Raw genomic sequence first — 14,368 nt, forward strand, 5'->3', positions numbered from 1 at the left:
AAATAATGGCAGGGGAGGATGAATCTGCAGTTACAAAAGAGGAATATGTATACTAAGGATTTGTATACTAAAGAGTGAAAACTGCTTCTAAGAGAGAAGCTAAGTTATGTCTAAGTCTCTATTGGGTTGAAAAAACTGAAACATTGCAAAGACTTCTTTGCAACTGTCTTCTTTTCACGTATTACACACATTCCCCATGGTTCAAGAATTCCATGTAGCTTTCAGGGAGCCTTCCAGTTTGATTTTAAATAATTTCTAAAGACTTGAAGGAGGCTGTAGGATTTTTAAGAGCAAAGCAGATGGAATGAAAACACATAAGGCTCTGCACATAACCTAAAGCTATGAAGAAACACCACACAAAACTTTATCAGTAAAGTGCTATAAAAATTAGCTTGCTCAGCTAGAACAAGATGATTCAAGCCAGGAGACATCAAGAGAGTGCACTGTTAACAGCATAAAAGAAAAATTTTGAGGAAAGACACAGAATTCCTTTCCAGCTGATGCAAATAAATACATAAAAAAAGCAACAAAACAATCAAACTGAGACAGCAAAAGATTTGAAGACCTAACTAAACCAGAAGTAGCAACATTAGAGTTTATCCTGCTGTTTATACTGACACCCAGTATACTTGTAGCCAGGTAAAACCCACACTTCTACCAGCATAAGGGCAACCAGAAAGCTTAGAAGGTAGTCTGTTTACAAATCCCCGTTAGTCCAACACTGGAAAAAACCAACCAACCAACCAACCAACCAACCAACCAAAAACCCCAACATTTAAATGCAGTGTAAAGTACGTATTCTGGTAACTCTTCTATAACATACACAAGACAAAAATGATTAAGTACAAGTTGAGAAAAAGGCAGTACCTTCCTAATTAAAAAAAAAAAAAGGTTCCCAAAAGAATCTCTATGGAATGTGAACTAACCTAGGAACATATTATTCAGTATTAGCAACAACATAAAATGCAGTTGAATTCTGAAAGCCAAGCATAGATTAAGATCTTACTATTGCACACTGCACTCTTTGGTAACTGTAATGGATTACAATAAATAATAATTCATTAACCACGAGTCAGAACAGTAATCATGAGATGCTGGCAAACACAAAGAATGAGATTTAGATCCATTCTGAAAATATGAAGCTGTCTCACATTACACTTGATCTATGCCTCATATGCTATGTCTAATAATCCTGTAATCTACTACTCTTTGAAGTCCTTTTAATATTCATATAACTAAACCAAAACATACTTCATCTGAACATATTGCTATCAGGTTTAAAGTTTCCTTCAAAGGTAAAGTTATACTTCAAAGAGGAAATAACTTTTCCTACACTAAACAGCTCATATTACATGTTTTCCCCTTACTATATAATCTAATATATTGTTAAATTGAAGACGTTCAAGTAAGCTGATAAATACATCACTGTTATATGCTCTAATACAAGAGGCATTCATTTAATTCAGTCTCTATATGGATATAAAACATATGTAAAGTTCTCTTTACTTTTAGATAAAACAATTCATAATTAGATAATAGAAAAGAGAACAGAACAAATATCCTGGAAAAGATTTGCAAGCCCCATAATTTTTTGAATTCTGTATCCCTTCAATACAAAACAGTGAAAAGCAGGATTATTTTAAATTTACTGCACTGTTAATTGTGTGAAAATGTATAAAAGAAAGGCATACATACTAGTTTAAACAAGTCAAAATACAGACAAATCTCATGTGGAAGACTACACCTAGTACAAGTAGTTAGCTCAGTGTGCTGCTGCAGTACAAACTGCAGATTGCACCCTTGGTAGGGGGAAATGTCTGGGGCTTCCAGCAAGAGCAGTGATCAGGCACTGACCCTTTGCACAGCAAGGTGCATGGGAACCTGTGGCACCAGCCAGGTAGCCAGCCACTCTGAGATACAACGGGAGCCAATGGCTCAGCAGGAAAACCCCACACCCCTATCTGCATGGACTGTGGATACAAAATGGATTGCTTGGCTCAGGGTCCGTTCTTGGCAGCACCCAGCTTGATCTCAAACTAGTTTTGTGTGACCCTGCCATGATTAAAGTACTTTTAAAAATCAGATGTCTGAGACTCTGTTATGGGAAACCTGTGGCCAAGCTTGTAAGGAAACCTTGACTGACAGTGTGAGAATGGTGTGTGTAGCCAGTCTAGTGCAGCACCCATTGACTCACTTGGTGATTCACTGGAGGGTTTTGCTCCCAGCAATGAAAATCTGGGGTGATGGGAATATGACTACCACAGTGGATGCAGGATTGTTTCCTTAGCACAGACAGGAAAGTTTCCTTAGCACTCATTAGCCTAATGCTGAAAAAACCAATCTGTGATTTAGAGAAAACAATGGGAATATAAACCAGCATAAATTAATATTTTTTAACGGCAAAAAATTAAAACAAAATTTATTTTCTCCTGCAAGCAATATGCCTGCCAAAATTAATTGCAGTACATCTTTCAAAATTATTATTTTGCTTTTGCTTTATAATATGAAGTATTTGCTGAAACTTGGAGGACTAATTCTCAAGTTCTTTGTGATAATTATCTCCCATTTCTTTGTTCCCTACTTAACACCTAGTAATTATTTTGTATATCTGTTTATTTGTTAACAAACCTCTAAAAATATAAACTGAACACCTCATTATCTTATCAGAAAACACCTATTTATATCAAAACATCAAAAAGTATTAACTCTTCTAACTGTAATCAAATAATAAACATGCAATCGCATATACATTTTAAGCTGATGTTCTTCATGCATTAAAACTTAGATACATGCTTTAAAGAAATTATAAAATTTGTTAGTGAAGCCACTATACGTTAGTGAAATTGGTGATAACTCCATTATGCAAAACACCCATTCCAAATGCATGCTCGGGAGGAGCCCTGATACCTTTAATTCTTTAAGTCCCTGCATGTATCTCCCTTCTACATCATGTATCTGGTCCTTAAGATCATAGATATCCTGCAGGACATAGGAATGAACCATTGCATAAGAAGTATGGGGAAATAATTTAATATTGAAAAAGCATTAAAAGGTTTACATGCACTTCTGTCAAATGACAAAGCCTGCAAAAATTCCCAGAAATTAAAATTAATTCACAACAACTTGATGGAAATTAAGGTTTTGTTTATAACCCTAGCTGCAAGACAACTCAAACAGGACAGAATTGTTTGAAATTCAATGTAAACAAAGTCTTATCTTAATAAACTAAACTCTTAAACCATAATTACAAACACAAACCAAGATAAAATACCAAGAAAGTAAAAAAATACTTCATGATTGAAAATTACATCCTCATAACATTTTCCTATTATAACAGAAGTCCTGTATTAAAAAACAATCTTCCTATTTAAACTAGCTTCAAATTCTTTAAAAATGCAATTCACCCGTAATTCACTGAGGGAGGCATCAGGATCCACCAAACTACTCGCATCTCCACTTCCTCTCCTAGATGAGCTGCCACTCTGAGGAGCTGCACTTACTGAATTGCGAGATGAGGGCTTAAGAAAGGGAAAAACATTGTGTCAGGAATCATACGGATATTTCTGGTATACTTGATAATACTCTTTATAAATTTCTTCAAAGTCACAGAACGGTTTTCTCTCTGGTTTTTCTTAATACTAACTTACAGACAGTATGTTCCATTGGGTATTTTCCAGCACCTGTGTTTCTTCTTGGTAAAATCTTGGTTTCTTGTTGATGACTTAGTGTACCAGAACATTAGAATTTTGAGTCATCTATCCAGAAGATATTCATAAGACGGCTAATAGTGCTGAAATACTGTAGACATTTACAGTATTTCCAAACTATTATAATTCCTGCCATCCAGGATTCAGAAGAAAGCCTACAATGAGAAGCTATCATACAGATTTTTATAGTTTTAGCCTCCTAAATTTTAGCCTTACCTGGTAAGTATTTCTGACATGAAAAAATAAATTTTATAGAAAATTATTACTGGCCAAAAGAAAACTAAAGAATAATTCTTTTCCCTCAAGAAATAAAAAGGCATAAACCATTAATTCTGGGGAATAAAAAAGTTTATCTAAACTTATTTTTGCAAGCTAACCCTGACAAAAAATACAAAGAATACACAGAATGTACACTTTTTTAATTAATTCAACAATTGCGATTTGGGAATGAACACTGACTTAAAATAATTTTAAAAGTTTTGAAAATTAAAAACTCTTACCCTTGAAAATATTTCTGAATGTGATTTTTCACTTTTTTCTTCCAGCTGAAAGAGAATAGGGAACATGATTACCTTTCGTAATAAGGAACTACCAAATTGGCATCTTTTGTTCAAAGAGACTGAAAAATATTTTTAAATGAAACCATTTCAAAAATTTCAGATGTTAGCATAGATCAAGAAAGGAAAAATAATACTTAGTTTAAAAAACAGTTTTTACCTTAGTTGCAACATAAATGCAAAGAAAAAAGCTTGTAAAGAAAAAAGCCAGAAACCTTTCTTTAAAGTTTTTAAAATGTCATTACCAGTATTAAGCAACAAAACACACTTACTCTTTTAAATTTTAAGTATATTTAAATATATATTTCAAGTAACATTTAAAATTCAAGAGTAATCACTACAAAACTAGATGGCGTAACAAATGCAAAGCTTCATGCAGGTACACTTAAGGCACTCAGTGACAGCAGGGTGAATGCCCTAGTTAACAGAAAACATCTGTAAGTTCAATCTCTTTAGTGTCACCTGCGATTAAATCACAATATAACTGGTTCAGGTAAAAGCCTATAACTGAAGTGTACTAAGTAAAAGCATTCTACAAAATAATTTCAATTCATATTTTATCTACTGAAGACTAAGGAGAAGAACTACCACACTCCCTTCTTACTTAGGAAACTGCTATTGCAAAATTGTATTGTAGATGTCCACATTTTCTACATTTCTATGAATGAAAATAAGTGGGATTAGACATATATTTAGTATGGTGTCTCACATGTCTTGCTTCTCAAAGAACACCTATTTTTCTCTATGCCAGAGAAAACAGTTTTGGAAGACTATTGCAATCACAGAAGAAACAAACATTACTTTATAAGACTTTTCTTTTTCCTCCTATTGTGGTTTCTATAAAAGCAACATTGCTTCTTCATGACAAATTCACTACCTCCAATGATGTACTGAAATTATAGATTGCAAATATTTGTTACCAGTATTGATCTGAAGGATACATTTAGACTAACCTAAATAAAAATATAAATTTCAAATCTAGTAATAAATAATGATGATAAAACAAGCAACTGAGAAGGCAGCATAACTACCAGTCTCAGCCTCCACATTTCTTTTAGCACAGCATTTATTTCAGAAAGTCAGCTTTATTATGGGAAAAAAGTGCTAAAGTTTAAGCTGGAGAAATAATGAGTCTCTCATGATTTGAGAATGTACAGATGATAAACAACATGAATTATTACAACTTATACAGCACTGTAACAGTATTAAAATATCTAAATGCAAAGTCACAGAAAGTGGTTATGAGAGTAGTCTAGCTCTCAGTCTCCAATTGAAAGCAAAACCACAGCCAACAGCTGTGGTTTGAACACAGAGGTTCTGCAGCCCTGCTGTAACCTGACAGACTGCAACAATAACGTCCTTGTGGAGCTTCTTGGAGTGTCTGGTCTGAACTCCTGAACTGCAGTGTGAGGTTGCTGGCCCTTCTTGCACTGCTTGGCAAGGGTACAAAGAATTTGGCTCTCACCTAAGCAAGCAATTATACATTGCTGATCACCACACACCGTTCCTTTTGCTCAACTAAATAAGCACAGTGCTCTCAGCCTCTCTGCCTACCTACTGTATCTGCTAACCCTAAATGCTATTTCAAAAGATATACCTAAGAACAGAAATTTGCCTTTTACTCCATGCTATTAAACACAAAAGTTTTGCCTGCAAGTAACAAGAATTTTTAGAAGTTACAGCATCAAGAAAGAGAAGGTGGCTAGGTTTGGTATAAACAATGTTCAGCCTAAAGGGAGCTGCAGAGGAAAACCATCATAATAATTTTCCCTTAACATGATCTGTTGATTGACATGGGATTCTGTACAAGTGCATAGCCAGCAAGGAGTGCTTCAGTAATGGATTCTGAAAAAAATCTCATATGGGATGAAGGAACACTAAAATGGACTAGTGCGGATACAGTTCTAAATATTTTTGTCACAAAAAGAAGTAATAGTATTCCAAAAGTACACAAAAACCTTCCTAGCACACTAAATTTCCATAAGAAAAAAATGTAAAATATTAGGGTCTTTAAAAGATTGTTAAGCTTACCACACACACACACAAAATTGTGAAGTGTTACACTTGTCACATGCTTCTAGCAACAGGCAAAATCTCCTTTAAAATAAGGAGCATGCTTTTTAAAATTTCACTCAGTACATTTTTATATGAAAACAAGCCCCAACTCCGCAATAAACCAAGTTGCAATTAAGTAATTTAGAATGCTTTAACAGTATTTACTCTTTCAGAGTATGAAAAGAAAATCCATGGTTTTGCTGTATTCACCACAGTGTAAATAAAAGCATTACACTCACACTATTCAAAACTTGGCCATAATCTGCATCGGAAACAATGCTTCCCCTGTGGTTGGAACGACTGAAATAATCAGCAGTAGTTTCACTTTGATGAGAAAAATCAGAGAACTTCAAAAGATAAGGAGAAGGTGAAAGAGAACTGAAGATGACACCACTGAATGAACAAAAGTTTATTAAAAAACCAAAAAATCCTACCTTAAATCTCCATTATTGCACTAAAAACAATGAACATTTATTATTGATTCATCTTCCTCAATTAGAGTAATATAAAAAACCCATAAAACTAGACCAAAGGGTTTAGTATTAATTTAAGGTCAAACCCAAACTACAAAAATTAAAAAAAGTTTTCAGATCATAAAAGACAGATTATATAAACTGATAAAAAAAAAAATATTTTTCCCTACAAATGTTGTCTTTTTTCAAATCAACACAAATCCAACAGTGCTAGCTATAATCTGGGCTTCTTCTCATTGCTGAGTTTAAGACATCTTAGACTAGAAGGCAAAGTTACTCCCCAAAGATATATGTCAGACTAGCACCTAAAAAGTTGGGGAAAAATACTAGTGCTACACGTTTCTTGTTAAAAAAGGCAAAATATATCTAAACACAATTACATCTGCCATGGGAATTCAAGTGAAATACTCAACTGAGAAACATTATGCATGTAAAACACAGTATTAAATGGGAAGAGTAGGTTTATCATAACATTATTGATAGCATTCTACTTCAAAAGGCAGAAAGCTAAAACTAGAATACAATCTTCACAGGGAAAGTGATTATAGGAAGAAAATGCTTCTATGAATAGTTTGAAAAGATATTGTCCGTATCCAATTCTCACCATTAAAAAAAAGTTCTTTATACTTGATGTATGTGATTAAAAGCTAGTAAGATGTCTAAAAGTTACATGTATAACTGGTGTACAAAAACCAGTTTACTGATGAACAACTGGCTCAGATTATGCTATTTTAGGACTACAGAATTTGTATTTGTTGTCACTGCTATGTTATGTTCTATTTCTCTGACAACAAATTTTCCAGCTATTTTTCAGCTACATCTATATTTAAAATAGTATCTTAATTTTCATTAAATGTAGCTAGCTAGGTAAATTTTGATAGCTGGAAATTTGGCTAAACTTTCCTATTAAACTTACATTTCACAAAGTATAGAGATACTGGAGAGAATTCTTCTTATTTATTATGATTACAGCAAAAGAACAACTCGGGCTACAATCTATGACAGTATTGGTCAGTCATTCAAAGTCCACTTTGCTGTTGAGAGGTCCATATACCTAATAAACCTTGCTGTCCCTCCTTCTATACTTTTTGTAGTCCTAGTATCTTTCCCAATGGGGTCATCAAAACAGATAGATTTTAAGATGGAGAAGCATCATACAGTTTCTCACAAGCGTTTTCTACCTTTTACATCTCTCCTACTTACTCTTCTGATTTTCAGAGAGAACTAAGCTGACTTCAAATGCATTATCCAGAGTAAAACCAAAATACAAGACACAGAAACAGTAGGAAATTAATGTTAAATTATTCATAAGATTTTTACTCATCTGCTTTTCAGGATTGTTTCATTTAACAAATGCTTTGAACTTTATTAAGCATTCACTAGTGTGAGTGAATGCACCTTGGCATGACTGGTATAACATATACACAGTGAGATCTTATATATATATATATATATTCCTATATATCAAAGTATATACTTTTAAGATATTATCTCAGTGTTAATAAAATCTAAGGAGACAAGCAGCATTTTCACAATGAAAGAGACTATACATGTATGTCAATACCTATTACATTTTAGAACTTCATAAAGCAACAGCAAAATTACCTTTTCCCTACACCCTCAAAAACTTTCTCTGATATCTCTTGTAGCTAAAAACATTAGTTTCTGACAAATGTGGTTTTATTTGTTTAGTACATATAACAGTGTTAATATGTGAGAAATTTTAAAAAGGACTGAACATTTCAATTTAGCCCACACTAGAACACTGATAACTTATTTTGTTTTGTGTGGCGTGACAAATGAGCAGCTATATCAATGAAACTTAGACAATTGTTCTGTGGCAGAAGCAAAATAAATCTCTTTAAAATCACTCTGCAGCACAAAGAGCCAAGTTTAGAATGATACTTTTAATACAATACAGACCCAAACCCAATTTTTTCTCATTATGGATACTCGTTATCATAAAAATGAGCAAACTTCTTACTGCATGATATAACAGTTTCCATTAATCCTCTTTCCCAAAAGAAAGACTATTCCACATGTACTGTAGTGTTTCATGTGCTTGCCCCATCTATGACATAGGGTGGTAACCCCAACAATGTGCTATACTTCAGTTACTAGTTGTTTATTACAAACATTAAAAAGATATTTAGAAAACCAAATTCCTTCTACAGTTTACTGTGTTACTGCTAAAAATTTACATCTTGCTAAAAATCACATCTCTGACAAATCAAAACTTCTTATGCCGAATGGAAAAATCAAATCTGTGTGTTGGTCAGTGAAACGATCCCAAGTGGACAAACTCGTAATTGCTGATGTGTTAATATCAAAGCATTCATCAAATCGTGCATAGGAATGCTCACCACAGGACTACTTCGGACTGAGCTTGCTCTTGAAGAATAACTGCATTCAGATGGCTAAAGAAAAGTTATGAAGGACACTTTCACAACTTTCATAGATTTTTGTCTGCAGAAAACAAAGATAATGAAAGAAACAACCAGAGGCCTATTATACTAAGAGTGCAAGAACTATTTGAGTTATGTCATCCATCACCACACAACGAGGCCTGAGAAAGAAGGAATGAAGTACCATGTATACCCAGTCTCAGCCATTATCATGCCACACTCATACACTGTAATTCCTATGCACAGTCACATATTCTCTTATCCTATCTATGCATTTCCAGTTAGTAGCATACTTTTTGTGGAAAAAAAAAAAATTTAAGATTCTCAGCGGCATTTTTTATTGCTTTGAGGCATGTCTATTTCCATGTGTCACTAAGAATTCCCTTAAAAAACAGCCAAATACTTTAAAAAAATGAAATCTTAACTAGCTGCATAATTAAATTAAACATTTAAATTTCAATTTGGTTTTAACTGCTTGGAAGCCTGCAGAAGTTTTAACACACCCTGGGAACTGAAGCTATGCAGTACATTTAGTGATTTTATTTTACAGTCACTCATGCACATTCTCCTGAAAGAGTTAAGTTTAAAGGTGCAAGGCTGAAATCTATTTATGCAGCGAATAATGAAAGCAGCTCTGAGCAAGGCAACTTAAAAAGAAAAAAAATTACCATTTCATGCTGCTTTGCCCCTCCCTATGAAGACACCTCCAGCAGAAATTAGAATTATATTTGTATCAGAGCTATACGTAATAGCAGTCTTTATTGTACTGTTCTCTCACAGAATCTTCTAACATTTTCTTGAGAGCATATGCAAAGCCAAAAAAGGTAAATCATTCATTTGTAATCCAACTGCAAAAGAAGATCTCACTAACTAATTAAAAATACTACATAATATTTGATGGTTTTTTAACATAGGTTTAGCATGTCTCTAAATGGCAGTGTAAGATAGATTTGAACTACTATACGCAGCAAAAGGCATGAAGTTTCAGACATTCATGCCAGTTTTTAAAGATAATTTTTTGCAGAGCTACACTAGCCTTTCTTATGGCACTACTAGCTACTCTTGATTTTGTAAAGATGCAGATTAGGTTTTCATGCTATTGCATTTTTTCAAGTTTATTAAATTTAAATATAGCATCCTATTTAAAAGTATTCAAGGTCTATTTACCGCAAACTTCAATAACCTCCTGATTTCCATCCAAATGCTTAACTTTTTAAAATACTGGTTTGGTATTATACATGCAGTTGTTATTTAGTATGCTTGAAATAACTTATTCTAACCCCAGTGCTCTTCAGTTATCATTGTTGCATTCACCAACTTTATGCTTGCCTGTAGAAAGAGCAGTAAAACAGCAACTACTAAAATACTTTAAAGAGGCAATTTAACAACATTAAGAAAACGAAACTGAATGCCTCCACAAAATTATACATAGAAAATGCAATATAAAAATATTTTAAAATGCACATGTAATACTGTCAAACCTCATGGCCATACAATACAAATTTAAGGCATCCATGCATATGGTGCTTACAAAACAAACTGATACTTCTTATCAAACCAGTGTTTAAAGGAGACACCTATGAAGAAAAGCGTAATTTTGTATTTATACTGGGCCATTCAAGCATCTAAAGATAAGTAAGATATTGTTTTACATTGTACTAACCCTGTAGCTCCTAGCTGGTGCCATTGGATCACTGTATAGAGAAGATGACTATAATGTGAAGAACAGAACAAGTCAGAAATACTTTTTCTGCATACACACATTTTTAAATTTATGTTCTATATTCCACTAAAGTCCTAAAGATTTAAATACTAAATTTTAATCTATCTATAGTAGACAGAAACTGTCAGGAAGGGTGGGAGAGCCTCCAAGAAAACCTCTTTGAAATAAATTTTAACATTATCAAACCAGTCTAGTATTTTTTCAAGTAGATTTGTGGAAGAGAGTGAAGAAATCAAGTAATTATCAAATAACATGTCAGTTTTCTCTAGCTAGTTATTTAAACCTGGCCATGACCACAGCTGCAGGCACTGGAAGATATTACTTATCTCATGATATATCAGTATTTTATAATTTATATTAAGATGGAAAAAAGTACTGCAATGGTGTTAAACACTTAAGAGTTTTTGGTTGTTTTTAAAAGACAGGAATTTGAAACAGCAACTGTCACAGCTTCTGGTTGTTTTCTTTATATCACACAGAATCATGAAACAGAAGTTATTTTAAATTTAAAACCTCACATGCAGAACAGAGTAATCAGCATGCCACACAATGATTTTATAAAACACAACCATTACAAGCAAAAAATACAACTGTTACCGCTTTTCACTGTAATAATTGCAAGTGTCATAGAGATAAGTTAGTGTCACATGGCATAAGTAAACAAAACCACATATACATATTTTGTGTAAATAATTAAATTTATAAAGAAAGAGGAGACAGACCCAAACATGGTAGGAAGGAACTGGTTTACTATATCCAAGGCTGCTATAATTTCTTTGATCATAGTAAATTCCACTCTGAGGGGTGAGGAAGGAAAGGAGAGAGAAAACAAAGGTTGCATCTGTAGATCTTGCAAACAGAAGTTTTATCTTAACATTACCCAAGCGTTCCCAAGCTTAGACCTTGTGCAGAATGCTGTAAAGTTTTCCCTAATATTGACCCCAAATCCATTTAGCTTTCTTATACAAGTAAATAATAAAAGCCTCAAAACTACTATGTACTTTGTATATCAGCATTAACTGTATTTCTAATGCCATGCTCAAACAGAATAGTACATAATTTTGGTATTTTTGCTCCATAATAAAATAAAAATTCCAAAAGCTTAAGAAGTGCAGCAAGAAATACATGAAAAACATAACTGAAAAGACTTGCTAATAATTAGTACAATTATTTACTTAATCTTTTTTACATTAGATACCATTATGAATCAAAGCATTTTGGGGAGAGAAAAGGACAGAAATCCCTAATAATTGAATTTGGGCTGGATGTTTATGTGACACTAGCATAGCCTTTACCCTACCACTATTCTTTACATCAAGTACACATACTGAAAGTCTAGCAATTATATTTTGGCTTATTTCTGTTGGGCTTTGACTCTCTACAAAAATTGCATATATATGCACATGTAAGGCAAAAACTCATGCACACATACAAAAAAGAAAAACCAGACAGATAAAAACATGGCAAAAAGTAGTGCCTGCAGAATAAAGCACTTCTTATCTTAATAAGCAACAGAAAGCAGAAAGACTCATATTGTTCATTTGTTTAGGAACTAAGGGAACAGGAAAATACCCCTTCAAAAGCACATGGAGAAATGCTCTAATATAATAATAAGTAAATACAAAATTACTTCAGCATAGTCTCAACACAAGCATCCACTGCTGCTTTGACCCCTCCCCCAACTCCTAATGCAGTTGCTAATCCATCCGTACTGAAAACTGTCCAAAAAATTACATCCAAAATATTTCATTTATTGACACTATATTCACATGTTAAACACCAAACTTTCTGGAATAGCTTTTGCACAATCAAAATAATCCTCATGCCTTTTTCAGTAAGTCACTGGATTAACATCAAGGTCTATGGCAAATTCAATCTGCTGTACATCTACATTTAAAATGTTTCTAACTATCTGATAGAGGACAAGTGGGAGTAATAGAACATGTATCTCCATCCCAACTGAATAAACTTTAATCCAGAGAATTGCCACCTTTAAATAGTTCCAAGAGCCTTTTCCAGACCTCCAAAAAACAAGATTTCTATTCAGCTGATTCCATTGATGGTATTGCAGTGATACAAAAACCGTTTCACACACAAATTGGAGGTCAGAATCTGATCAATATGAGGGGGTTTTTTTCCCTAAAAACATTTATGAAAATGTCAGGAAGCTAACAAATTTTATCCATGATGTTACATACTTAGTATATTTATAAGGAATATTATACTAGAAAACTATCCAATAAACCTTTATGGGAATAAAGAGCTTTCTCCTTTGAACTTTGAGATTAACTGTAAGCATGACTCTAAAAATGAAATTTAGAGAACTAACACCACTATATAACAGCATCTTCAATCTTAAAATATAAAGAAGACAGACATAAGGATTTAAGGGTTTTATCACCTAAAGCAGAAATAACACAGAAAATTCTAACTACCTAATTGGAAAAACAGTGTGAAAGCCACGCTTCTATCACTGTGTTAAAAAAAAACTGGCAATTGAAACTATAATCACCTCTATCCTCATTAATATAGGCTTGGCTTAAAGCTAGTGCTCACATCTCACAGAAGAATTTAAATCAATAAACAAACTAAAAAAGCTTAACAATACAGACAAATTTAAGCACTATATTGTGCTTGCCTATCTGCTAGCTAATTCAGATAACACTGCTATTTAAACAAATACAGCTTTTTAAGCCGCTTAAATATTCCTTTTGGTGGTACTTGTTGCTTGCCTCTTCTTAAGAAACACAGATTTTATGTGGCATAATCCCACTGAGAATGTGATGCCATCTACTATCACTTCATAAAAATATGACAGACGTCTTTTAAGTAAAGATATACAAACTAGCTGCTTATTCTCTGGACTGAAATAACTTTCCATTAGATTACGTTAAAGTTTCTATGTGGTAATGTAGAATACAAATAGATGCACACACACTTTTTCCACCAAGGATGTCTTCCAAGTCTAATCTGTATGAGACTTCACTACAAAGTTTAGAAATAACAATACTAGAAAGTGCTTGCTGTAAGACAGGTGTCTTTTCTCCCTAAAAAAAATTACACATGCAGGCTACAGAAAGCGTTAGAACTGTATAACTATTCTACATCTGAACATATGAGAGTACAAATTTATATACTTTTTGAAGTATATAAAAAATTTAAAGTCACTAGTTAGTATCATTACACCTTAGAAACAATGCACAAAAACAGTCTTCCCTCAAAGAGATGCAAAGTATTAACATACAGGGACCAAATATCTTGCAGTTCTATCCTTAGTGTTGTCATACTAAAGTAAAAGAAAATTAAATTAAGTGAAGGTCACAATGTTAAAAAAAAAATTAAATTGCTTTTATTTCAAAGACTGACTAAAAAGACTTACAAAAAATTACAAGAAAACATATTCTACTAATAATGAAAATTTAAACATGAAGGAATATGCATTTATCCA

The 14,368-nt window shown here is 33.2% G+C and overlaps 1 protein-coding gene across 12 annotated transcripts in view; it reads right to left on the reverse strand.

Annotated features, from left to right (window-relative positions):
- Positions 1-14,368, reverse strand: part of LRRFIP2 (LRR binding FLII interacting protein 2) — a 55,734-nt gene that overhangs the window by 14,926 nt on the left and 26,440 nt on the right. For 3 of the 12 annotated variants that reach the window (XM_071429834.1, XM_071429838.1, XM_071429836.1), the window contains 6 exons: positions 10,861-10,908; positions 9,156-9,209; positions 6,559-6,666; positions 4,208-4,252; positions 3,405-3,518; positions 2,908-2,979 (listed from right to left, as the gene is read on the reverse strand). In XM_071429834.1, the coding sequence (XP_071285935.1) occupies positions 2,908-2,979; positions 3,405-3,518; positions 4,208-4,252; positions 6,559-6,666; positions 9,156-9,209; positions 10,861-10,908 (441 nt within the window). The remainder of the gene's footprint in view (positions 1-2,907; positions 2,980-3,404; positions 3,519-4,207; positions 4,253-6,558; positions 6,667-9,155; positions 9,210-10,860; positions 10,909-14,368) is intronic. The other 9 variants (XM_071429835.1, XM_071429840.1, XM_071429837.1 and 6 more) reach the window with 3 other exon arrangements.

This window comes from Agelaius tricolor, unplaced genomic scaffold, assembly GCF_023055355.1.
Source record: "Agelaius tricolor isolate 1412-34295 unplaced genomic scaffold, bAgeTri1.0.p SCAF_6, whole genome shotgun sequence".
Taxonomy (NCBI): domain Eukaryota; kingdom Metazoa; phylum Chordata; class Aves; order Passeriformes; family Icteridae; genus Agelaius; species Agelaius tricolor.